The sequence below is a fragment of the Pelophylax lessonae genome (genome assembly GCF_965119305.1).
Source record: "Pelophylax lessonae genome assembly, chromosome: 5".
In the NCBI taxonomy this organism is placed as follows: domain Eukaryota; kingdom Metazoa; phylum Chordata; class Amphibia; order Anura; family Ranidae; genus Pelophylax; species Pelophylax lessonae.
The window spans coordinates 175,704,457-175,731,303 of NC_138772.1; the positions used below are offsets into that span (position 1 = coordinate 175,704,457).

The following is a 26,847-nucleotide window of genomic DNA, read 5'->3' on the forward strand; positions in this document are numbered from 1 at the left end:
GGGCCAATGTGCTCTGGCCTCGCTTTCCTACTGTTTATATACTTAAAGAACTTCTTGGGGTTCTTTTTACTCTCCTCCGCTATATGTCTCTCGTGTTCTATTTTAGCCGCCCTGATTTCGTCTTTACATTTCTTATTACACTCTTTGTAGTGCTTAAATGCTGCCAATGACCCCTCAGTCTTGTATTTTTTTGAAGGCCTTTTCTTTAGCTCTAATATGCATTTTTATGTTGGAGTTTAGCCACCCAGGGTTTAGTTTTGCTCTTTTAAATTTATTTCCCTGTGGAATGCACTGGCCCACCCCCTTGTTAAGTATGTTCTTGAAGCACTCCCATTTTTCCTCCGTGTTCTTTGTTCCCAGGGTTCTATCCCATTTGATATTTTCTAGCAGCGTTTTCTATGGAGTGGACGGGGGTAACCTCCAGGGATGGTCAGATCTGCCTTCAGGTTCCTTCCTCCCATCCTTAAATCCTTTACCGAGCTTGGCTTCCCCCACTCCCACCCCCCCCCCCCTGTCTGGACCTAGAGTCTGATGGGGGATCCCAGGGCAGAGAATGCAGAGAAAGAGACCCCTGGGGTCCCCCCCGTTATTCCCACTCTGTTGGTAGGGTCCTGGGATAGTGTGTGTCCCGCCCTGGTAGTCTGGAGGGGTCCCAGTGTAGAAGACCACTAGGTGCATGCCCTGCTGTTTGCAGTGTGGGTATGGTGCAGGGGGTCCCAGTGCAGAGACCGGTGCAGTACACAGCAGAGTCTCCCCTAGACGTGTGTCCTATCTTCAGGGGGTTCCCCTTGCAGAGGGTTCAGGAAAGATTGCAGCAGCATGCTTCAGTGTTTGTAGCTGTTGGTGACCATTTTCCCTTAGTCTGGCTGGACTCCGGGGTTGGCGGCCATGTTTGTGTAGTCAGATGATGTCACTGGGGCCATTTGTTTTTAGTCTGGCTGGTCTCCGGTTGGCAGCCATGTTTGTATAGCCGGATGATGATGTGGGGCCATTTACCCCTAGTTTGGGTGATCCTGGAGATAACTGAAGCCTCGTGGAGATACCGAAGCTCCTCCTCTTCCCTCTTAGTTTCCTATTGTGCCCGGGGCATATGAACAGGAATGGCGTCCATGATGATGCTGGGTTCTAATTCTCGGCGCTCCTCTGGTCGGTAGGGTGAGTTTTTGGGGGTCCCTGTTATCTCTCTCTCTCTCTCTGTTTAAAGGGACCCTGAGCCTTGAGGGGATCTTTTAGTGGTTCCAAAAGATCGTTTTTGTACTGCAAGGTCTTCCTTTCCTTATGAAGCCTCAGGGTTACATCTCCCCCACTGACCCCCTCATGAAGGTGGCAGGTCCCTCGGAACCCCAGCTTCCCATGGTTGCACTGACAGCGGTCCTGCAGTCCTTAGTGTCCCGGGTGGAAGTAGCGCGTGTGCAAAGGCCCAGGAGGAAGCGTCCTCCGCCTTCCCCTGCTCAGGCTGTCTCATCTGATTCTGAGCCTGATGCCGCCGTGGATGTGGCCCGTCCTGGGGGATTTAATATCACACCCCCTGATCCATCCGATAGTGAGGATGACTCCTCCATGGTTGCAGCAGCAATTGAAAAAGTGCTGGTAGACACACTTATCACTGCAATGTGTGAGACTTTAAAATGGGAGGATTCGACTGATGTAACCACGGATGGGGCTGTGTCATTTGGTACGCACAAGTCATCGTACCCCAAAGGTGGTTCCTTATGTGCCTTATTTTGTTTTGCTGTACGTTACCCTTTTGAGGAGTCGCTTTTAACAAAGAGGGCTAGTCCACAAGTCGTGGACCCTCCTGTTTCCAGGTTGAAAAAAGCAACCTTGATCCCAGTAGAGGAATCCCCGTCCTTTAAGGACCTGGTTGACAAGAAAGCGGAGGCTGTGGCACGCAGCACGTTTACTATGACTGGTTCGGCATAGCGGCCAGTCTTTGCCGCAGCCCTTGTGTCTCAGACTCCAACTAAATGGGCCAAACTTTTGCGCCAGGGCCTGGGGGGTGCCAGGTCCTCGCTGCTTATGTTGATTTAGCGGACCAGTTTGTCCATGGGCTGCCGTTTATTTGTGAGGCAGCTTTGGATACATCTCCTGGGCTGTCCAAACTTTCTGTTTCAGAGGAAGTGATTAGGTGTGTGCTGTGGCTTAAAAATTGGTCCGCAGACTAAGCCTCTAAGAAAGCTCTCATTGATCTGCCCTTTTAAGGCTATCGCTTGTTTGGGGCTGCCCTGGATGACATCATTAAGGGTATCACGGGGGGCGCAGAGTACCATCCTGACACAGTCAAGGAAAGAGAAGGAGCCTTGTAGCAGAGGGGGGCCCTCCTTCTCAGCCCATAGAAAATTATTTTGTGCTTCTGGGACAGAGAATAAGTGAAATAGATCTTTTAAATCTTCCCCGGGAGGTTCCACGCTACCTTGGTCAGGTAAGCCTAGAGCTAGCTTCCCCGGACCAGCAGACAAGACTCCTTCAGCATGAACCTCACTAACCATGTAACTATGTAAGGTCTGCCTTCACCCATTATTGGGGTGGGGGGACATCTTCCTTGGTTTCCGGCCCCGTGGACTTCTTTGGTGAGCGTCAAGGAGATCCGCAAAATGTATATTTTGGGGGTACCCAGAAAAGGGGAACAAAGCTTGTTCTTTTCAGGTTTTTATAGGTCCTGGGTCTAGTTGTGCGGATTTAATTCATGCAAAGGTTCAGGTGATGTCTGAACTACCTAAGGTCCCCCCTATCCCTGTCCAGGGAATTGATTTACTTAGGTCTGATTCTATTTCTGACCAGGGTGGTCCTTCCTCTGCACAATTTTCAGATTTTCTGATTCACCAGCTGCTGTCACACAGATAGTTCTCTCTCCCATTTTGCATACAGGTTCTGAGTCTGGTGCTATCCACCTTCAATACAGTTCTGTTTGCACAGTCTTACATGCAGCTCCTTTAGCAGGTTCTGCTCCACAGAAGGATACTGAAGTTTGTGACAAGGTCACGGGGTCCTTTGATAGATGTGCAGGCATCCAAGGGCCACGGTAAAGGCCAGTATCATCCTTGGCTAAGGCTTCTTCCGCAGTTCCTGCGAGGAATCAAGAGCGAGGATCTTCCAAGCATCCTGGTGGCTGTAAATGTCCCTTGGGGGCTTCCTCTCAGAGAAGATCAGTTGTCCCAAGGGCTGATCTATCATCCTGCTTTACAGTAGCTGGTTTTAATAGCTTAGCTATTGAAAGCCAGGTATTGAGGGATAGAGGTCTGTCTGGATCAGTGATCCCTACTATGATGAAGGCGAGGAAGTCTTCTAACAGCAAGATATACCATTGTATGTGGAAAGCATACATTTCTTGGTGTAAGTCGATTGGCGCTCATCCTCGATCCTTTTCTGTGGCTCGGATCTTAACCTTTCTTCAACAGGGCTTTGATCAGAAGTTGTCCTCGAGTACCATCAAGGGCCAGGTGTCTGCCCTGGCAATTTTCTTTCAGCGACCCCAAGCTATGCACTCTCTAGTTAGTACCTTCATTCACCATCATCATTTATGTGTCTCCACCTGTACGGTCTCTTTTGCCGCCATGGGATTTAAATTTAGTACTTTTGATTCTCCAGAAACCTCCATTTGCGAATATTCTTAAGATTCTCTTGCCTACGTTATCCCAGAAGGTGACATTCCTGTTGGCTATCGCCTCGGTCCACAGGGTATCGGAATTGGCGGCATTATCCTGTCGCAGTCCCTATTTAGTGGTCCATAGGGATAAAGTGGTTCTTCGTCCACAGTTCCAAAGTTGTTTGTGACTTCCAATTAAATGAGGACATTGTGTTTCCTTCCTTGTGTCCCAAGCTGGCTCATCCCAAGGAATTTGCCTTGCATACCTTGAATTTGGGTCGTACGATTAGGGTGTATCTGGCAGCTACTGAGTATTTTCAAAGGTCAGACTTGCTTTTTGTGGTTACGGACAGACCAAGAAAAGGGCTGGCCGCTTCTGGGGCTACCATCTCCAGATATATCAGACAGACGGTGACTCAGACCTATTCCATTAAAGGTCAGGTTCCAACTTTCCCTGTCACGGCACATTCTACTTGGGCGCTGAGTGCTTCTTGGGCCTTCCGTCATCAGGCATCAATATCGCAGTTTGCAAGACGCACTTGGTCATTGGTACCTTCACAAAATTCTTTAAGGTAGATACTTTGGCATCTGCGGATGCTTCTTTTGGCCGCAAAGTTTTGCAGGCTGCTATTTAACCACTTAAGCCCCGGAAGATTTTACCCCCTTCCTGACCAGGGGGTATTTTGCGATTCGGCACTGCGTGACTTTAACGGACAATTGCGCGGTCGTGCGACGCTGTACCTAAACGAATTTGACGTCCTTTTTTTTCCCACAAACAGAGCTTTCTTTTGGTGGTATTTGATCACCTGTGCGATTTTTTGATCACGCGCTGTAAACAAAAAAAGAGCGTCAATTTTGCAAAAATAACAATATTTTTCACATTTTTTTATATGAAATTCCCCCCAAAAAAAAAGTAAAAATCAAAATTTTTTAAAATTTTCGGCCAATTTGTTTTATGCTACATATGTTTGGTAAAAAAAATCGCAAAAAGCGTATTTTGATTGGTTTGCGCAAAAGTTATCGCATTTACTAACAAAGGGAAAGATTTTTGTCATTTTGTTGTTTTTTTTTTAACGCGTAATGGCGGCGATCTGCGATTTTTTTTTTTTTTTTGCGGTACTGCGACATTGGGGCGGACAGATCGGACCCTTGACTGACATTTGTGACACTTTTGGGGTTACCAGTGACATTTCTACAGTAATCAGTGCTATACATATGCACTGTTACTGTAAAAATACACTGGTTGTGAAGGGGTTAACTTTATTTGGGAGGGAGGGGCTGTGTGTATCCCTAGGGGCGTGCTTTCTACTGTGATTGGCTGTGGCTTGAGCTGTAAGGACACTGATCAACGGATCTACATACTAGATCCGTTTGATCAGTGTCTTTACAGCGAGGAGAATGACAGGTGGCTTGTTTACACAAGCTGCCTGACATTCTCCCTCTCCCCCGCCGATCGCCGAGTGACCGGCGGACATCGGGTCCGCTGGTCACACGCGCGGGGGGGTCCGTGACCACGCGGGAGCGGGAGCGCGCCTCCGGGGGCGCGCGCTCGCTCCCTAGACCCTCACAAGCTAGTGACGTAGCCCTACGTCACTTTGCCTGTGAGGGGCTGACTGCCGACGTAGATCGGCGTTAGGCAGTCGGCAAGTGGTTAAGAGGGGCTGTTCCCTCTTGAGGGGTGTTTTTTCTTTAAACTTTTTTTATTTTTTCAGACGGGTCTCCTGTGACCCAGTTAAGGCTCCTGTGTCCTGGTTAAGGGCTCTTATGTTTAGCCTTTGGTTATTTTCTCTAATTTTCCTTTTTGCACTGCTTTTGGACGTTCCATTAGTTATGATTTATGGAGCGCTGTGTCTGTCAATGAACAAAAAAGAAAATAGGATTTGTGTAGTTACCGTAAAATCCATTTCTCTGAGTTTCTTTCGACGGACACAGCACCCACCCCTCCATGGAGTTCTGATATGTAAAATACTGCTTGCTACTAAACTGATTACCTAGAGCAGAGAGGGGGGTTATGTACCAGCTGAGGACCGGACCATGGACGTGGCCAGGTGTTTTTTGTTCTACCTAGTCCTACTCCTGGAGGAAGCAATATAACCCACTAGTTATGATTTATGGAGCGCTGCGTCCATCAAACTCAGAGAAATGGATTTTACGGTAAGTACAAAAATCCCATTTTCTTTTGGTGGCGATTGATCACCTCTGCGGTTTTTATTTTTTTGCTCTTTAAACAAAAAAATGCCAACAATTTTGAAAAAAACAAACAAATATTTTTTATTTTCTGCTATAAAAAACATCCAATAAAAAAAAAATGTAAAAAATACAATATCTTTGTCAATTTAGGCCAATATGTATTCTGCTACATATTTTCGGTAAAAAATCACAGTAAGCGTATATTGATTGGTTTGCACAAAAGTTATTGTGTCTACAAACTATGGGTTATTTTTATGGTACTTTTATTTATTTATTTTTTTCACTAGTAATGGCGACGATCAGCGAGTTTTAGCGGGACTGTGACATCGCAGTGAACAAACTGGATACTGACAATTTTTTGGGGACCAGTGACATTATTACATTGATCAGAGCTAAAAATGTGGCTGGTTACTGTACTAATGACACTGGCAGGGAAGGGGTTAACATCAGGCATGATCAAAGGGTTAAATGTGTCCCTGGGGGGGTGCTTCCTAACTATGTGGGGGGTTGCTCTGCTTAGCTGAAACACAAGACCTCAATCTTCTCCCCTGTCAGAATGGTGATCTGCCTTGTTTACATAGACAGATCCCCATTCTGCCTGTCTCGAATTGATCTTGGGTGGCCGACGGACATCGGGTTTGCCGAACCCGCTGTTTGGCTCCCCCAATCGGTGTGCGATCACAGCTCCGGCGGCGCACGCCCCCTAGAGCCCCTGCACAAAATGACCTACAGGTACGTAATTTCACGCAGGAGAGCCAACCTGCCACAGTAAATGTACGTTAGGCAGTCGGCAAGCGGTTAAAGTGTTACTAAACCCAGGACCCTGCATTCACTATATCTGGTCTCCCAGAGTACACAGAACATGGAAATGCAAATATTTTTGAAAATATAAACTGCTAAAGACCTTTTCTCAGCAGTATATAGCAGCCTTGTAACATCTATCTGTGTCCAGCTGAATATTGGTTTAAGCTTGCAGGAGGAGTTTTCATTCTCCTATGAGGTTACATGACCCCTGGCCTTATGTCTGGACAGTGCTGATTGGCCCTGTGCTGATCACATGCGCACCCTCCCAAAAAAGGAAAAAAAACTCTTTAACAATACACACCAAACTGAGCATGTGCAGAGTTGCCCCCAAGGCTCTGTACTATCAGATGGATTGGAGACAGTAAAAGAAGGGAGAGAATCAGAGAAGACAATCAAACAGCATTTCTACACAATGCAGGAGAATTAACCCCTTAGGTTCCACAGTGAGTATAACCAGCATTCTTTACTGCATATACAGTCTAATTTTACGGTTGTGGATTTAGTAACACTTAAACTGTTTGGAAAGGGATCATTCTGGCATCCGAACAAAATGATAGCCCACACTCAAATTCTTGTTTAGTCTTGTAGACTTATAATATTCATTGGATGTACAGTCAGGTCCATAAATATTGGGACATCAACACAATTCTAATCTTTTTGGCTCTATACACCACCACAATAGATTTGAAATTAAACAAACAAGATGTGCTTTAACTGCAGACTTCCAGCTTTAATTTGAGGGTATTTACATCCAAATCAGGTGAAAGGTGTAGGAATTACAACAGTTTGTAGATGTGCCTCCCACTTTTTAAGGGACCGAAAGTAATGGGACAATTGGCTGCTCAGCTGTTCCATGGCCAGGTGTGTGTTATTCCCTCATCCCATTTACAAGGAGCAGATAAAAGGTCCACAGTTCATTTCAAGTGTGCTATTTGCATTTAGAATACAGATAGAGAAAAATATCAGCGCTCAAACCTAAAAATGACTCAAAAGCAGCTGGACACTTAAGGTTCAGTGACAAAACCTCAAAGGGACAAGAAACAGACAAACAGTGCAGCGCTAAACAACTCTCATAGCAATAAATCTGATAAAAAAGTTCAATAATCAGGTAAAAGGTCTAGGAGTGACAGTCCGTAAATGTGCAATAAATCCTGATGAAAAAGATCCAAAAGGAGCCAGGTGCAGATAGAAGTACACACAACCCTCCACCTTCCAGAGTGGCCTCTCACCTCAGATCTCTATAGACAGGCAATGAAACGCATCTCACGGGCAAACAGCAGCACCTCCGGACTCAAATAAAATGAAACACTTCTTGGTCACTTCTCCTCCAGGTGCATGGAAAGCATAGGAAAAAAAAACGCCCAAAATAGTGTAATCCTGATAAACTTTTATTTGAATAAAATCAAAGAGATAAAATGGCCTCTTACATTGTGTCGAGATGTAAACAGCATATACGACCGCTCCGGCGGGAGCAACGAGACCTGCTCGGTCCTCGCTGGTCTCTTCGGTATCAGCGGGTGACGTCAGACGCTTCCTCCTCCCCCCGCACGCGTATCGCCTCCGTGGGTGGAGGCTTCCTCAGCGGTGATGGAGATTGGCTGAACGTCACCTCGTAAGTACTCCTCCTCGTCCGTTGATTGGCTACACAATGGAAGAGGTTCCCATGGCAACCCTGACCCCGGAACCCAGAGGATTTCAGGCTACGGCCGCTATTTGCAAGGGAAATAGCTGCTATACTCATTATGTGAGAGGCTGAAAACCTCTAATAAAACAAAGGGGCGCATCTAATGCCACAAATTTTAATGGCAAATGACACCATCAATTAAAATGAACCAATCCAATACGTCTAAAATATAAAGGAGCGTAAGACATATTGCACCCGCTGATACTAGAGATGTGCATACATAAAAGCAAAACACACACAATACATTAAAACAAAGCATACATAAAATACATATGAATTCCAAGAGACAAAACAACTGACCAGTGATCAACGATCTGATATGAAACAATTCAGGTTGAAGTCGGTGTTCAAACCTCGGGGTACGGCAACTTTTGTTTCGAAAATCCAGAAGTATTCCCTTTTGCTCAATTGGCGAACAAAATTGCCTCCCCTCCAGTGTTTTTATACCTTCTCAATGCCCCAAAACTTAAGATCTTTGGGGTCTTTATTATGAAAGTTTTTAAAGTGCTGATAAAGGTAATGAGGCGATTTTCCTTTCTTAATACACCTGACGTGTTCTGCTAATCTGACCTGTAGTGCTCTGGAGGTCCTACTTGCAACCCACAACTTGCCATGGGAACCTCTTCCGTTGTGTAGCCAATCAATGGACGAGGAGGAGTACTTACGAGGTGACGTTCAGCCAATCTCCATCACCGCTGAGGAAGCCTCCACCCACGGAGGCGATACGCGTGCGGGGGGAGGAGGAAGCGTCTGACGTCACCCGCTGATGCCAAAGAGACCGGCGAGGACCGAGCAGGTCTCGTTGCTCCCGCTGAAGCTGTCGTATATGCTGTTTACATCTCGACACAATGTAAGCGGCCATTTTATCTCTTTGATTTTATTCAAATAAAAGTTTATCAGGATTACACTATTTTGGGCGTTTTTTTCCCTATGCTTTCCATGCACCTGGAGGAGAAGTGACCAAGAAGTGTTTCATTTTATTTGAGTCTGGAGGTGCTGCTGTTTGCCCGTGAGATGTGTTTTATTGCCTGTCTATAGAGATCTGAGGTGAGAGGCCACTCTGGAAGGTGTGTACTTCTATCTGCACCTGGCTCCTTTTGGATCTTTTTCATCAGGATTTATTGCACATTTACGGACTGTCACTCCTAGACCTTTTACCTGATTATTGAACTTTTTTATCAGATTTATTGCTATGAGAGTTGTTTAGCGCTGCACTGTTTGTCTGTTATTTGCATTTAGAATCTGTTGCTGTCAACTCTCACTATCAGAGATAGCAAAAACATTAGGTGTGGCCAAATCAACTGTTTGGAACATCCTTAAAAAGAAAGAATGCACCGGTGAGCTCAGCAACACCAAAAAACCCGGAAGACCACGGAAAACAACTGTGGTGGATGAGCGAAGAATTCTTTCCCTGGTGAAGAAAACACCCTTCACAACAGTTGGCCAGATCAAGAACACTCTCCAGGAGGTAGGTGTATGTGTTTCAAAGTCAACAATCAAGAGAAGACTTCACCAGAGTGAATACAGAGGGTTCACCACAAGATGTAAACCATTGATGAGCCTCAAAAACAGGAAGGCCAGATTAGAGTTTGCCAAACAACATCTAAAAAAGCCTTCACAGTTCTGGAACAACATCCTATGGACAGATGAGACCAAGATCAACTTGTACCAGAGTGATGGGAAGAGAAGAGTATGGAGAAGGAAAGGAACTGCTCATGATCCAAAGCATAGCACCTCATCAGTGAAGCATGGTGGTGGTAGTGTCATGGCGTGGGCATGTATGGCTGCCAATGGAACTGGTTCTCTTGTATTTATTGATGATGTGACTGCTGACAAAAGCAGCAGGATGAATTCTGAAGTGTTTTGAGCAATATTATCTGCTTATATTCAGCCAAATGCTTCAGAACTCATTGGACGGCGCTTCACAGTGCAGATGGACAATGACCCGAAGCATACTGCGAAAGCAACCAAAGAGTTTTTTAAGGGAAAGAAGTGGAATGTTATGCAATGGCCAAGTCAATCACCTGACCTGAATACGATTGAGCATGCATTTCACTTGTTGAAGACAAAACTGAAGGGAAAATGCCCCAAGAACAAGCAGGAACTGAAGACAGTTACAGTAGAGGCCTGGCAGAGCATCACCAGGGATGAAACCCAGCGTCTGGTGATGTCTATGCGTTCCAGACTTCAGGCTGTAATTGACTGCAAAGGATTTGCAACCAAGTATTAAAAAGTGAAAGTTTGATTTATGATTGGTAATCTGTCCCATTACTTTTGGTCCCTTAAAAAGTGGGAGGCACATATACAAACTGTTGTAATTTCTACACTGTTCACCTGATTTGGATGTAAATACCCTCAAATTAAAGCTGAAAGTCTGCAGTTAAAGCACATCTTGTTTGTTTCATTTCAAATCCATCGTGGTGGTGTATAGAGCCAAATAGATTAGAATTGTGTTGATGTCCCAATATTTATGGACCTGACTGTATGTCAGACCATGATCATCTTGTAATCATAAGACTGTTGTCAAGCACAATCTCATCCATATAACACTGGAAACCTCCTGAAGGGAGTAGGCAATGTGGTAATTGGGTGACTATGCTGCTGCTCTTTCAGTGTCCAATTTCAAGCTGGGGCAGTTCTTAAGCTGGCCATACATTATACAATTATTCTGTTTCCTTTAGATTTACCTTCAACTATGTATTGCAAGGGCCTGCTTGTTTGCATACAAATTGAAAGTGTTTAAGTTTGACCTCATATATGGTTTTGGTAAATCTAAAGGAATGCTGTACCAGAAAACTGCATAATGTATGGCCAGCCTTGGACCAGTCTATATTACTCACCTACAGTGAAGTCTGGAGAGAGGTCCCAGGGAGTACAAGGCCTGACTGTACTGTTTGGCAGTTGTGCTCACAATACTGATAGCAGAGAATTATAAATCTGTCTGAAACTTCACAAGTACCTCCATAAGCAACACTGGCTCTTTTTGCTAATGCTCTTAACATTGTGCAATGTTTGTTTGTTCTGTTATATTGGTCGTCTTCCTAGTTGAATGGCAAATCTTCAAAAACAGAGGTCATCTGCAGGCATTGCTGTGGGCAAAATATTTATATATTTATATATTGGTCAAAGTAGGGAGTTTAAGGTGACAAATGAACCAAATGATTTCCATATAGCATTATAAGGTACCTGGCAGTATACAGATTATATAAAATAAGGTTGTTGTTTTTTTTATAGAGTTTATATCTAAAGACTGGCTCTTGGTCATTTATTAATCACATTACCGTATCCATTGGTAAAATTAAATTTCTTGTTACAGAGCAAAGGGCCTGATATATTTCAACGGAGTATACTTGGCCATATTCTTCCTGAAGCTATGGTGTGCTATTTGGAAAATTACGAGTCTGAGAAATTTTCTGAAATATTTCTTGGAGAATTTGATACTCCAGAGGCTATATGGAGCACTGAGATGAGGTCTGCACAATTTCACTACAGAAAGTTTGTTCTTTTGTTTTCTGTATGTAATAATCCTGGGAATTTTGCTTAACCATGTATAGTACAGAATATGATTTTGATTTCATTTTTTAACAGATCTCTTTTACTTTAGTGAAACTCCTCCTCAGTTTGGGAATCCTCCATAGTTCACTTATTTATGCCTCTACCTGTTTTTCTATTTTCAGACGTCTCATGATTGAAAAAATTGCTGCTCATTTAGCGGACTTCAGCCCTCGCCTTCAGAGTAACACAAGAGCACTTTATCAGTATTGCCCTATTCCAGTAATCAACTACCCTCAACTGGAGAATGAGTTGTTCTGCAACATATACTACCTGAAACATTTCTGTGACACGCTCAGGTTTCCTGATTGGCCCATCAAAGATCCTGTAAGTCATGTTTATCCAATCTGTTTTAGTAGTGTTTGTATTGTTGTTTTGGTACTGAAATTAATAAGAATGACTCAAATGTTAATAAAGGTTTTCTTCACAGGTAAAACTGTTAAAAGACACCTTAGACGCATGGAAAAAAGAAGTAGAGAAAAAACCTCCAACCATGTCAATAGAAGATGCTTATGAAGTTCTTGGTCTTCCAAAAGGGCAAGGACAGTAAGTTACGAATGTTGAATCTTAGTTTAATTGTGAAACATGAAGGGGTTAGGGTTTTTTCAGGGCTGTTACCAGTCAAAAAAGAAAATTTCACCATGATTCTATTTTAAGACGTCTCTGTTCATGTTTGAAAGCTGTACTCCAAGCAAAACTATTTTTCTCTTGCGTTCATTGACGGACACAGCTCCTGATATTCATAACCATTGGGTTATACTGCCCCCTACAGGAGTAGGACACTAGGCAGAAAATAATTATGGATACACCCATGGCCAGTCCCAAGGGGTATACTCCTGTTCTCTGCTATAGCCAGTTTTTTTTCTGCCTAGTCAGGAGTAAGGACCTATTTCCTTGCCTGGATCTTTGGTCCTGGCAAAATGTTTTTAGATAGAAATATTTTTATCCTTGTGGGGTCACTAAGCGCTTTTGCTAGGCGTTACCCCTATCAGGAGTCCCTTCTTAAGAAGTGGACTGTGCCACTGGTGGTGGACCCTCCGGTTTCCAGATTAAACAAGGCAACCATGATTCCGGTTGAAGAGTCCCCGGCCTTTAAGGATCCGGCTGACCGGAAGGCGGAGGCTGTGGCCCGCACTATGTACACTCTGGTTGGTTCGGCACTGAGGCCGGTATTCACCATTGCCCTAGTGTTACAAACTCTGACCGAGTGGGCTAAGCTCCTACACCATGCCCTGGAGGGGGAACAGCTCCCCCCTGCCTTTGCCAGCTGCAGCTGGTGGCTGCAGTTTCTGTGATCCCTCTTTGGATGCCCAAATCTCCCCTGATGGCTCGCCTCTCTCTTTTGGCATTTGTCCTTCGGTGTGTTTTTTTTTGCTCAAGTGGTCTGTGGATCAGACTTCGAAAAAGGCCTTGACTGACCTTCCTTTTCAAGGAGATCGCCTGTTTGGAGCTATCCAGGATGACATCATTAAAGGTCTCAGGGGGGGGGGGGGTGGAGTACTTTTCTTCCGCAGGCTACTAAGGGTAAGGAACCTCGTCGTAGATGTGGGCCTGCCTTCTCAGCTCATAAGAAGTTTTTTCATCCCTCAGAGTTGACTGACAAGGGCTTGAAGCCTTTCAGGACCTCTTGTGGGGGATCCAAACGAACCTGGTCTGGCAAGCCAAGACTTTTCCAGACCCAGGGACAAGGCTCCTTCTGCAGGAAGGTGAGCCCTCACCCGTATTGGGGGTGGGGGACGTTTTGCTGGTTTCCAGGCCCATGGACTTCCCAGGTGCAAGACAAGTAGGTCCACAAAGTCATTTGGTCTGGCTACAAGATCGAGTTCCGCACTTGTCCCCTGGCAAGGTCTTTTCCTTCCAACTTGCGCCTGTTTGGGGCGGTACAAGACCTGTTCCTTCAAAGGGCGATTGTCCCGGTTCCGACCTCGGAACATTTTCAGGGTTTTTACTCAAACCTGTTCCCAGGAAGGAAGGCAAAGTGCGTCCAATCCTGGACCTCAAGGAGCTAAACTGCCTTGTGCAGGTACAGAAGTTCAGAATGGAGTCCATTCGAATGGTGGTGGCATCCCTGCATCAGGGGGATTTCCTCGCCTCTATCGATATCAAGAATTCCTTCTCATTCCAATATGTGCCAGTCACCAGCATTTTCTCCGCTTTGCTGTGGGAGAGGAGCATTATCAGTTTGTGGCATTACCCTTTGGTCTCGCATCTGCTCCTCGGGTCTTCACAAAAGTGTTAGCCCCGGTGCTAGCATTATGGATTGTGGAACTGGGCTACTTGGACAATCTCCTTCTGCGAGCGGAGTCTCTCTTTGCTCTGGTGGATCACAATACGAACTCTGCTGGAGTTTAGCTGGATTCTGAGTTTTCATAAGTCTGCTCTGGTTCTATCCTAAAAGCTGGACTATCTGGGCCTGACTCTGCCTCAGCCAGAGTGCTCTTTCCTCTGGACAAAATCCAGAAATTGCAGACTGCAATTTGCCTCCTGCTGTCAAACAAATGGTTATCACTCCGGACTTGCATACGGGTGCTGGCCCTGATGGTGTCTACCTTCTAGGTGGTTCAGTTTGCACAGTTCCATACGAGGTCCCTGCAAAAGAAAATTTTGACCAAATGGGACAAGACTCCGCAGTCTCTGGACAATCAGATGCAGCTGAGTTGGGGCACAAAGGAGTCCCTGATATGGTGGCTTCGTTCTCCGGCACATCGGCTGGGAAATTCCTTCCTCTCCTTGTATTGGACAGTGGTTACCACGGATGCGAACTTCTCCGGCTAGGGAGACGTCCTAGGCAAGCATTCTGCTCAGGGAATCTGGACGCTGGAATAGTCCAAATTCCCAATCAATGTCTTGGTCAATGTCTTGTGCAGTGTGCATTTTATCGGACAATGCCATGGCCGTGGCTTATGTCAATCACCAAGGGGGCACAAGAAGTGTCCTGGTGCCTCTGGGGGTAGCAGCATTCTAAGGTGGGCAGAATGGTTCATTCCAGCCCTCTCCGCTGTACACATTCCCCGGGATGGAAAATTGGCAGGCCAATCACCTCAGTCGGCAGGCGTTGGACCATGGGGAGTGGTCCCTTCATCTGGAGGGGTTTCATCAGCATTGTCTCCGGTGGGGCACCCCCCAAGTGGATCTGTTTGCATCTCGGCTCAATAGAAAGGTGCAGAGGTTTGTGGCTCGGTCAAGGGATCCTCTAGCGGATGCCACAGATCCGCTGGTGGCACCGTGGGGTCATTATCATCTGATTTAGGTCTTCCCTCCTCTCAAGCTTCTGCCAAGACTTCTAAGCAGGATTGAGACAGAAGGGATTCTGGTCATCTTAGTGGCTCTGGACTGGCCTCACCAGGCTTGGTATGCTGATCTGGTGCGGCTGGTCATCGACGTTCCTTGGCAGCTTCCTCCCAGGGAGGATCTGCTGTTCCAAGGACCGATCTTCCATCCTGATTTACAGTCGCTGGCTTTGACCGCTTGGCTGTTGAACGCCAGGAGCTGAGTTGGTGATTCCTACACTGTTGAAGGCTAGGAAATCTACCTCCAGGAAGATCTATCATCGTGCATGGAAGACGTACATTGCGTGGTGTGAGTCTCATGGGGTTTTTCCTTGCTCCTTTTCGGTGGCTCGGATCCTGACCTTCCATCAACGGGGGGTTGAACAGAAATTGGCCTTGAGTACCATCAAGGGCCAGGTGTCCGTTTTTGCTGTCTTCTTCCAACGACCTTTGGCCACACACTCCCTGGTGCATATCTCTCTTCAGGGTGCTCGACATTTGGTTCCTCCAGTGCGGGCTCTGTTGCTGCCTTGGGATCTTAATTTGGTGCTTTCAGCACTACAGAAGCCTCCCTTTGAAAATATGCAGGACATTCCCCTGCTTATGCTGTCCCAGAAGGTGGCCTTTTTAGTGGCTATGACTTCTGTGCGCAGGGTGTCATAACTGGCGGTGTTATCCTGTCGTATACTTTGCCTGGTGATTCACAGGGATAAGGTGGTTCTTCACCCCTTAACGTCATTCACTCAAATGAAAATCAGAGACAGCCTTTGGAAGAAAAACATTATGTTGCCTTCCCTGTGTCCCAGGCCTAAACATCCGAAGGAAATTGCCTTGCATGCCTTGGATGTGGTCCGGGCAATTAGGGTGTACCTAGCAGCTATGAAATCTTTCAGGAAGCCAGATTCTCTTTTTGTGCTCATGGATGGAAAATGGTTGTCCCCTTCCTCTGCGACCATTTCCAGATGGATCAGACAGACGGTGGTTCAGGCCTTCTCCATCAGGGGTCAGGTTCCTCATTTCCCTGCCAAGGCGCACTCTACTAGGGTGCTTAGTGCCTCCTGGGCTTTTCGTCATCAGGCATCAGTGACTTAGGTTTGCAAGGTGGCCACCTGGTCGTCGGTGCACACTTATACCAAGTTTTATAAAGTGGATGTGTTGGCATCTGTGGATGCTTCTTTTGGCTGCAAAGTTTTGCAGGCTGCTGTTTAAGAGGACCGGATCCTCTTTGAGGGTGTGTTGTTTTTTTCAGGTGGGCTCCAGTTGTTTGGTTGAGCTCCTGTTGCCTGGTTGGCTAATATTTAGCCTTAGGAATTTTTTTTGTTGTTCCCACCCCTCATGTTGAACACCGCTTTGGGACGTCCTAATGGTTATGAATATGAGGAGCTGTGTCCGTCAATGAACGAAAGAGAAAATGGGATTTTTGACTTGGGTCCATAAATATTGTGACATCGACACAATTCTAATCTTTTTGGCTCTATACACCACCACAATGGATTTGAAATGAAACAAACAAGATGTGCTTTAACTGCAGACTTTCAGCTTTAATTTGAGGGTAGTTACATCCAAATCAGGTGAAAGGTGTAGGAATTACAACAGTTTGTATGTGTGCCTCCCACTTTTTAAGGGACCAGAAGTAATGGGACAGATTAACAATCATAAATCAAACTTTCACTTTTTAATACTTGGTTGCAAACCCTGTTTTCAGTTCTTGCTTGTTCTTGGGGCATTTTCCCTTCAGTTTTGTCTTCAGCAAGTGAAATGCATGCTCAATCGGATTCGGGTCAGGTGATTGACTTGGCCATTGCATAACATTCCACTTCTTTCTCTTAAAAAAACTCTTTGGTTGCTTTCGCAGTATGCTTCGGGTCATTGTCCATCTGCACTGTGAAGCGCCGTCCAATGAGTTCTGAAGCATTTGGCTGAATATGAGCAGATAATATTGCTCGAAATACTTCAGGATTCATCCTGCGGCTTTTGTCAGCAGTCACATCATCAATAAATACAAGAGAACCAGTTCCTTAGGCAGCCATACATGCCCACGGTGGTATGCTTTGGATCATGAGCAGTTCCTTTTCTTCTCCATACTCTTCTCTTCCCATCACTCTGGTACAAATTGATCTTGGTCTCATCTGTCCATAGGATGTTGTTCCAGAACTGTGAAGGCTTTTTTAGATTTTGTTTGGCAAACTCTAATCTGGCCTTCCTGTTTTTGAGACTCACCAATGGTTTACATCTTGTGGTGAACCCTCTGTATTCACTCACTGTATGTGGTGAAGTCTTCTCTTGATTGTTGACTTTGACACACATACACCTACCTCCTGGAGAGTGTTCTTGATCTGGCCAACTGTTATGAAGGGGGTTTTCTTCACCAAGGAAAGAATTCTTCGCTCATCCACCACAGTTGTTTTCCGTGGTCTTCCGGGTCTTTTGGTGTTGCTGAGCTAACCGGTGCGTTCTTTCTTTTTAAGGATGTTCCAAACAGTTGGTTTGGCCACACCTAATGTTTTTGCTATCTCTCTGATGGGTTTGTTTTGTTTTTTTCAGCCTAATGATGGCTTGCTTCACTTATAGTGACAGCTCTTTGGATCTCATATTGAGAGTTGACAGCAACAGATTTCAAATGCAAATAGCACACTTAAAATGAACTGTGGTCCTTTTATCTGCTCCTTGTAAATGGGATAATGAGGGAATAACACACACCTGGCCATGGAACAGCTGAGCAGCCAATTGTCCCATTACTTTTGGTCCCTTAAAAAGCGGGAGGCACATATACAAACTGTTATAATTCCTACATCTTTCACCTGATTTGGATGTAAATACCCTCAAATTAAAGCTGAAAGTCTGCAGTTAAAGCACATCTTGATTGTTTCATTTCAAATCCATTATAGAGCCAAAAAGACTAGAATTACGTCGATGTCCCAACATTTATGGACCTGACCGTACTGTAAAATCCATTTCTTTGATGTTCATTGATGGACACAGCACCCACCCCTCTGTGGAGTTAGAATTCTATATTCATATATAATGGCTATAGCAGAGAGAGGGAGTATACCCACTGGGACTGCCCAAGGGTGTAGCCTAGTGTCCTACTCCTGTAGGGGGCAGAATAAGCCAATGGTTATGAATATCAGGAGCTGTGTTCGTCATTGAACATCAGAAAAAATGGATTTTACGGTAAGTCAAAAATCCTATTTTTTTTGTTTATGGATAGAGCAGGGATGAATAAGATACTCTGTCGCGTCTTTATTGCTTTCTGTGTTCCAATTGGGGAGATTTACTTGGACTTCCTTCAAATCCCTCCAACAATAGTTCAGTGCGTGGATATATTGTAGATATCACACATTAAATAAAGCATAACAAATTCATTTATCACATCAGTGAAATTATTCTTTAAATGGCTCAGCTGCTTTAGTATGCTCTGTAAAATGATTGACACATTTAAAATAATAAAATACCCTTATATACATGTTAACACTTTTTTTGTTCTAGGCAAGATGAGAGCAAAATCAGGAAAGCCTACTTTAGACTTGCACAGAAATATCATCCAGACAAGAATCCTGAAGGAAGGGTTTGTATTTATTTTGACCTCCTGCATCTGGTATAAAACGTCTATACTGCTAACCTATCTTGACTACTTCCGCCCTCGTACTTGTTTATTTCTTATGGACCATGGCAGTTTTTACATTTCAGCTATAAATCAATTTAATGAGCTATAACTTTGTGATTACTTTTGGTACTGAAGTTATAGAAGTATCAATTTTTCTTCAAAAAATGTTCATTTTCTATTATATTTAAAGAAAAAATAAGTTCATTTAAAATCTTATCTTAAGTGTACAGGACACACTCAGATATTCATACACCATGTAGGTGTGTATCTTCAGGTAATTAGACACTGGCAAAGCTTTAAGGTATATGCCCCTTCGTGCCTTTCCTGTAACCCCACCCCACTCTGATTCTTCAGTTTTGTGCTAGTGTCTGAAGGTGATGAACCTTTTTCTCCTTCACGGAAACTCATCCTTATGCTGGCCATACACTATACGAAAAATCGTTTGAACTCATTTTCGATAAAGGAACACTCGGCTGTGAGAGCAGACAATCGTGTCATCATGTGATGACCAAATTTTGATCGATTGAATCCGTTTTTCATTCTTTTAGTCCTATATGCCTAGTGCAAACAGTTCGTACAGGAAACGCATTAACCTTTCAATTTATCATTCGTTCGGCAGAATTTTCCAAACTGTTCCTTCGATTTTTCAGCTCTGAAAAGTTAAAACCGATTTTCTATTTGTGCCCATCAACTGGACGAAAAACGAACAAACAGACTTGCTGTGGGTGCACCTGAGCCGAGTCACAGCTCCCTGTGTCGATTCAGACATAGAGCCCTGCCCCGGCCCTGCCACTCTCTCTCCTGATTGGCTAGATGACTTTGTTGACCGCAGCGGCAGGCAATGATGCCGCTGCTGCTGTGTCCCAGCCAATCAGGAGGGAGAATCTCAGATGGCTGAGACACCGTGGACATCGCTGGACAAATAGGGACCTCAGGTACATATTAGGGGGGGGGCTGAGGGGGGCTGCTGCACACAGAAGACTTTTTAGCTTAATGCAAAGAATGCATTCAAATAAAAAACCTTCTGACTTTACAATGCCTTTAAATCCCCTTTCTTCCCCATTACGATGCTCTGTTTGAACTTCAGCAAGTCATCTTTACCACATCTAGATGCCTAAATGCATTGAGTTGCTGCCATGTGATTGGCTGATTAGCAGTTTGTGTTATCAAGCAATTGAACAGGTGTATCTAATAAAGTGGCCGAGGAATGATGTGTGTGTGTGTGTGTGTGTGTGTATATGTATATGTGTATATGTATATATATATATGTTATATATATATATATATATATATATATATATATATATATATATATATATATATATATATATATATATATACACACACACACAGGTGAACTAGTCTAAACACATTGCAACAAGTATATTGTTATAGCATATTTATCGGCTTGGATGCTTCATATTTACAGGAGCCACTGCACTGGCTCTAAGACAGAGTGAGAAGAGTCTTCCCAATTATACCAGAAGAGCTGTTGCAGTAAAGGTTGAAGACCTGGGCATACAAGATATGTCCAAAGTAATTCTTTACCTTTTTTTGGGGTGTTTCTTGTATGCCCAAGGTCCACAAGTTGTTAAATAAGTGTAGCTAAAATTACAAACATGAAAAAAATCTTTACAAGGGACATAAATTCCATTTAGTAAGATGTGTCCTTTGTGTAGATTCCTCTTGTTTCAGGAGAAATCTTCCTCTATTCTATCCCACCCATACCACTGTAATCTTTTGCTGCAGTTAGGGTTAACAAAGCTAATGGGCTGTCAGGAACCCTTATTGAGAGAGCACGACTTTGCCTGCCCTATCTTGCCGGATGTACTATTCATAGAAGCTGTACTGTAGCGTCTATGAATGACACAGGATCTCTGGATGGGGGATGGGCAGATAATTGATAGCTCTGCCCCTCCATTCACAGGTGCTGTGTCATTGATTGTATTACAGCTTCTATGAATGGCAGATCAGACAGGAAAGGGGGACATTTTCAGGCCCTCTTCCTGTGCGCTCTTGATAGCCCCTTTAGCTGTAATAACCCCCACTGTACAGTGAGATTATTGGAAGGGGGCACAGAGGAAAGATTTTTTTCCTGAGACAAGAAGAACCAACATAAGGGACACATCATACCAAGTTATATCCCATGTGCTGATTTTTCATTTTCAATGGTTTTTATTCAGAATTTTTTAAAGTATACAAACCAGCATTTGCCATTAGGACAATAAACATTTGTTCGCCGTAGACCAGGGTACAAATCTTTGCGACATTTAGGAGTACATAGCATCATTAAACATAATATATCGCTATCCACGTTATGAAGTTATGAATCATCATAAAGAAAACACAATATAAAGGAGGAAATTGGCATTTAACGATGATTATACATAATGACTCTTCATGTCACCTCCCACACCTCTGAGATAATCAGGACCTGTGAGTAGAAAGTCTAGTAATTCACAGAATTCTGTAAGTGTAGAACAACATAGAGAAAAAAAAAAAAGATTTTTCACTAAACTATCAAGAACCCGCTACACCTGTTTGAAGTACTAGCCAGTCTTAACTCTCAGGTAGTCATGAATACCCCAGTTATATATGCCCATAAAAGGGAAAATAAGGAGGAAGAATTAGAGGGGATAAAAGGAGAGAAAGGATACAAAGTACAAGAGGGGAAAGGAAAAAAAAAACATGGAGGGGTGCACCTTACCCCAGAGAGGAAAGGAGAAAATAAATAAATAAAATAAACAGTCCATGGCATGCCTGTCTCATAGGGCACCTGACAGATATTTAATCCGGGGGTCCCAATCTTATCGAACAAGACAAGTTTATTATTATGATTATTCAGGATTTATATAGTGCCAGCAGTTTATGCAGCGCTTTACAATATAAAAAGGAGACCATACAGTTACAATACAATAAAATGCAAGAGGATTAGGAGGGCCCTGCTCAAAGGAGCTTAAAATCTAATGGGGTGGGGCAGGTGTTACAACAGGATGTAACAGTAGGGAATGAGCTGATGGAAGATTAGTTGGCGGTGTGATAGGCTTCCCTGAAGAGATGAGTTTTCAGGGATCGCCTGAAAGCAGCTAGAGTAGGAGATAGCCGTACAGGTTTAGGTAGAGCGTTCCAGAGGATGGGAGAGGCCCTGGAGAAATCCTGGAGACGAGCATGGGAGGAGGAGACTGGCCCTGGAGAAATCCTGGGGACGAGCATGGGAGGAGGAGACGAGGGGTCTTGAGAGGAGCAGAGAGGATGGTTTAGTTGATATTTGGAGACAAGATTGGTAATTTAGCTCAGGGCAGAGTTGTGAATGGCTTTGTATGTTGTGGTTAGTATTTTGAATTTAATTCGCTGGGCAATCGGGAGCCAGTGTAGAGATTGGCAGAGAGGGGAGGCAGACACTGATCGGTTGGTAAGATGGACAAGCCTGGCAGCAGCATTCATGATAGGCTGAAGAGGGGATAGCCTATGGAGTGGTAGGCCTATGAGAAGGGAGTTGCAATAGTCAAGGTGAGAAATAACAAGGGAGTGAATGAGTAGCTTGGTGGTTTCAGTTGTTAAAAAGGAGCGAATTTTAGAGATGTTGCGGAGGTGAAGTCTACAAGCTTTTGACAATGATTGGATTTGGGGCTAAAAGGACAGGTCAGAGTCTAGGATTACAAGTTTATCAATCAGATTCGGCGATAGGCGCTCGTTTACAATTATCCGAGATCATTTGGACCTTAGTAGGTTGAAGGGAACTATGGGGGATTTCCAAGGCCTGGTTATGGAGACCATGGCTGCTATAAATATAAAGGCTATAAGTCTTTTTGTGTATTTCAATGTCCCCTCTACCGGGCACTCGAACAGTGCCTGCAGTGGCTATTTAATGAGGTTCTCTTGAGTGTGTGAATGAAATTTTACCTTGTGCTGATTTTTATGTTTGTAATCTTAGCTACACTTTTTAAGAATAGCCTTTACATTTAAACAGTATTAAGTTGTCCGATTTGTATGCAGCTTCTTGCAATGTTTGCGTAATATTCTTAAAGCAGAACTAAACCCCCTATCCTCAAGAGCCGAGGATGCTGCCATCTTAGCCGCTGCGTGACCTGCAGTTGTGATGGTGCTGCATCTGTGATCAATTATTTTCAACCATTTGTAAGCTTAACAGTTCGGTTGAGAGCACAAGTAGTTGCGACGGTTATCACTCACAACATGCCTTAAAAGGAACTTTAGTGTGAAATAGTTGAATTGATGGGTTTAGTTCTGCTTTAAGGCAATCAGATATGAGATTACTGCTGCAGGAAGTGATGGCCTCACTTGTAGAAGTTGCAATTGGAGAGAAGATTGATCAGGTTAGAATTCTTGTCAAGCTTGCTACTTTTCAGATATAAAAACAAGTTTTTTGTAAACATAGTATTAAAAAAGATGTTAAAAAACTAATTTATGACAAAGATTTTAATGGTTCCACTGTAAATGTCCTAAAAATAAAAACCTAACAATTGGTTTACATTAACTGACTGCCTTTTTAAAAAATCGTATGTTTTGCAGAATGTGTTTAAAAGTCTATTGGAGTATATGCAATTATTTTTTATTTATTTTTTGCAGGACATGTTTGAAAAAGTTAATAAAGCTTATGAGTTCCTGTGTACAAAGTCAGCCAAAATTGTGGATGGACCAGACCCAGAAAATATCATATTAATTCTTAAAACTCAGAGCATACTTTTCAAAAGGCACAAGGAAGGTAAAATTCTGTATCTAATTTGTTAAATATAGATGCCAAATGTGTGTGTGTCTATATATACATACTCTAATACCAAAACTATTGGGATGCCTGCCTTTACAGGCACATGAACTTTAATGGCATCCCAGTAGTATTCTGTAGGGTTCAGTATTGACCAGTTGGCCCACTCTTTGCAGCTATAACAGCTTCAACTCTTCTGGGAAGACTGTCCACAAAGTTTAGGAGTGTGTCTATGGGAATGCTTGATCATTCTTTCAGAAGAACGTTTGTGAGGTCAGGCACTGAGCTGTCCGAGAAGGCCTGGCTCGCAGTTTCCGCTTGAATTCATCCCAAAGATTATCCATGTCTTTATAGACTTTGCTTTGTGCACTGGTCCAAATCATTTGGTGGGAGGATTTTGTTGTTGAGTTGTTTTTCAGAGGTTGTGCTTAGCCCCTTGATTCCAGTGAGGTGAACTCCTAAGGCGTCAGCATACCAAGACATTTTGGACAATTTCATGCTCCCAGCTTTATGGAACAGTTAGGGGATGGCCCCTTCCTGTTCCAACATGACTGCATACCAGTGCACAAACAAGGTCCTTGAAGACATGGATGAGTGAGTTTGGGGTGGAACATGACTGGCCTGCACAGAGTCCTGAGCTCAACCCAATAGAACACCTTTTGGATGACTTGTTGAGGCGACTGCGAACCAGGCCTTCTCATTCACATCATAAAGACATGCCTGACCTCACAAATGCACTTCTGGAAGAATGGTCAAACATTCCCATACACACTCCTGAACCACCTGGACAGTCTTCCAAGAAGGGTTGAAGCTGTTATAGCTGCAAGGGGTGGGCCAACTCAATATTGAACCCTACGGACTAAGACTGGGATGCCATTAAAGTTGTTTTAATTTTAACTGGTAACTACACTAAAGAAATCCCTTCACAGGTTCTGCAAAGAAAAATTTCAGTGAGCTTGGCAACAAATCAACCTTTAATTTCAAATACCCTTTAAAGCGGAACTATACCCACCTCCGCTATAGCGATGTGACAACCTGGAGCTTGCCGCTGGCATGCTCAGCTCACTGTACAGGGGCATACAGGCAGGTATGTCATTTTAATGCAGAGGAGGTAAAGCATCTCCCTCTGCTTTCAAAATCTTGTCTGTTCACCCATTTTTATTTACTACCTAAAGTTCCACTTTAAGCAAATGAAAAAAAAAAGTGTCTTTGTATCTATTTGTGCAAGGTGAGAGTCCTTTGCCTAGTGTACATAGGAACTAGACCTCCGCCCTGGACGATATTAAAGGAATGCTGCCAATGAAGAACTCTCCATTGGGAATGCTAGTTTCCTGGCTGTCATTTTATTTTGCTTTAATCGTGTCTGACCGGGATTAAGTATTAAAATATGATTTTCTGATGCTAATTTAAAGCATAATTTTTCTCGGTCTGTGATTTAAAAGTGCTTAAAGCGGAACTTAAAGTGCTAATAAACCCACAACAGTAAAATCAGTCTGTATATGCAGTAAAGCATGCTGGTTATACTCACTGAATCCTAAGGGGTTAATCCTCTGCATTGTGTAAAAAGGCTGTTTGATCTTGTATGCACAGATCCTCCCCTTTTTCCACAGTCCCCAAAACATGTCTGGATAAGACGGAGTTACTGCAGTCAGGCTGCACATGCCCAGTTTGATGTGTATTGCTAGAGAGGTTTTGTTTTTTTTGTTCTTCTTAAGAAAGTGCATATGATCAGCACAGGGCCAATCAGCACTGTCCAGACAGAGGGTCAGGGGTACTGCATCCTGATAGGACAGCCAGTGCAGTATGAAAACTCCATCTACAATCTTTAACCAGTGCTCCGCCAGACACTGATAGAGGTCACAAGACTGCTATATACTGCTGATGAGAAAAAGTATTTAGCAGTTTATATTTACTAAAAATATTGCATTTCCATGTTCTGTGTACTGTGGGAGACCAGATATAGTGAATGCAGGGTCCTGGGTTTAGTAACACTTTAACTGCCATGAAAGCCGCCATCTTAGCTAGTCTCTGTTTGATGTTTAGTTGAGAGCACAAGCAACTGTGACAAATATTAACAGCATTCCTTGAATGTGACTGTTTTGGGAAACCGTTAATTTGAAGGGGTTAGCTCCACTTTAAGTCACACAGCCAGGTAACTAGCATTTTCAGAAGAACGGCAATAGCAGTCCTCATACTTCCTCATGACAGTCAGTTCAAGTTCTACCCTTCCTGGCATTTAGGCTAGAGCCTTTGTTATTTATTAAAAAAGGTTTAATAGTGAAGGGTGGACCCTAGCATTCAGGGCTTGTTTTAAATTTGATGAAAGGTGCAGGCTCTGTTTACAGCTTTGTGTCTACGATCCAGGTTCCTCCTTGGCTCAGAAGAACTAATTTGAAGATATATTCAGCCACTTCCAAGTGCCACTAGGCTCTTGAACTCCAGTAGCAATGTTAGTTTATACATAGTGATGGACATTAGGCTCACTTTAAGTATCCCTTAGCTGAATAAAACTGCAAACGATCCATTTGGAGTCCTTTTGCCAAAATGTGGACATTTGATAGCCTTGAGCATTGTCAGTGTTTACTTAAAGTAGAACTACATCTTCTTATCCTTTACATCCAAAGCATCGGCTATCTTGGCTGTCTGTTTGATCTGCAGTTGCCATGGTGCTGCACATGGGATCAGTTTTCAAGCTAAATTGAAGCTAATTTATGGCTTGACAGTTCCATTGACCGCACAAGCAATTAGAACATTATCATTCTTAGCATTTTCTATATGTAACTTTTGGAAAAAAGTTAAAGCGGCATTAAACTCAAAACCAAAAATGTATTACATGGCAGCTTACCAGGCATTAGATGTGTTGGCTGCCTTCGTTTTTCTTTTCTTTGGCTTTTTTCCTCTCTGTTTTCACCTAGTGTTCTGGCCAGTAACACACCTCCTGTATTCGTGAGACACAACTCTGGATGAATGAGCACAGGATGCACAGCAGACAGCTGCTGTGTCAGTCTCGGTGGGGGGAGTGGTAAATATATTGCCATATTTAGTTACACTATCAAATTGAAGACAAACCTAATCTCATGCTTCATGCATAGGTACAGCAAACAGTGTTTTCCCTTTTAGTGTAAGGGTGTTGTATGAATAAAAAAAGCTGATCATTTTAATTACTCCTGCCGGTTTTAAGTGGTTCGTCTCATCCATTTAAAATAATAAATTCTGCTGGAGAGCTTGTGCACTTGAAAAACAACTACTTGCAGGCTGAATCATCAGAGAAAATAGAACAAAGCAAGCCTAAAAACAGTGATAATATCTAAGTATTGGTAAGCTGCTATATGTTTGCTTTTGGGTTTATTACTGTCTTAAGTAGATTGGGGTTTTTAAGCTGTTAAAAGTTCTCTTGCATATCAGTAGTATTTTTACCTTTTTTTCGGTCTT

The 26,847-nt window shown here is 43.6% G+C and overlaps 1 protein-coding gene across 2 annotated transcripts in view; it reads left to right on the forward strand.

Moving 5' to 3' along the window:
- The window catches only part of DNAJC13 (DnaJ heat shock protein family (Hsp40) member C13), a 350,519-nt gene that overhangs the window by 254,301 nt on the left and 69,371 nt on the right, over positions 1-26,847 (forward strand). For both annotated transcript variants that reach the window (XR_014225354.1, XM_082259499.1), the window contains exons 32-36: positions 11,581-11,735; positions 11,942-12,143; positions 12,247-12,362; positions 18,575-18,653; positions 23,280-23,415. Coding sequence is in view for 1 of the 2 variants with exons in the window: in XM_082259499.1 (XP_082115625.1) it covers positions 11,581-11,735; positions 11,942-12,143; positions 12,247-12,362; positions 18,575-18,653; positions 23,280-23,415 (688 nt within the window). In the remaining variant the exon portion in view is untranslated. The remainder of the gene's footprint in view (positions 1-11,580; positions 11,736-11,941; positions 12,144-12,246; positions 12,363-18,574; positions 18,654-23,279; positions 23,416-26,847) is intronic.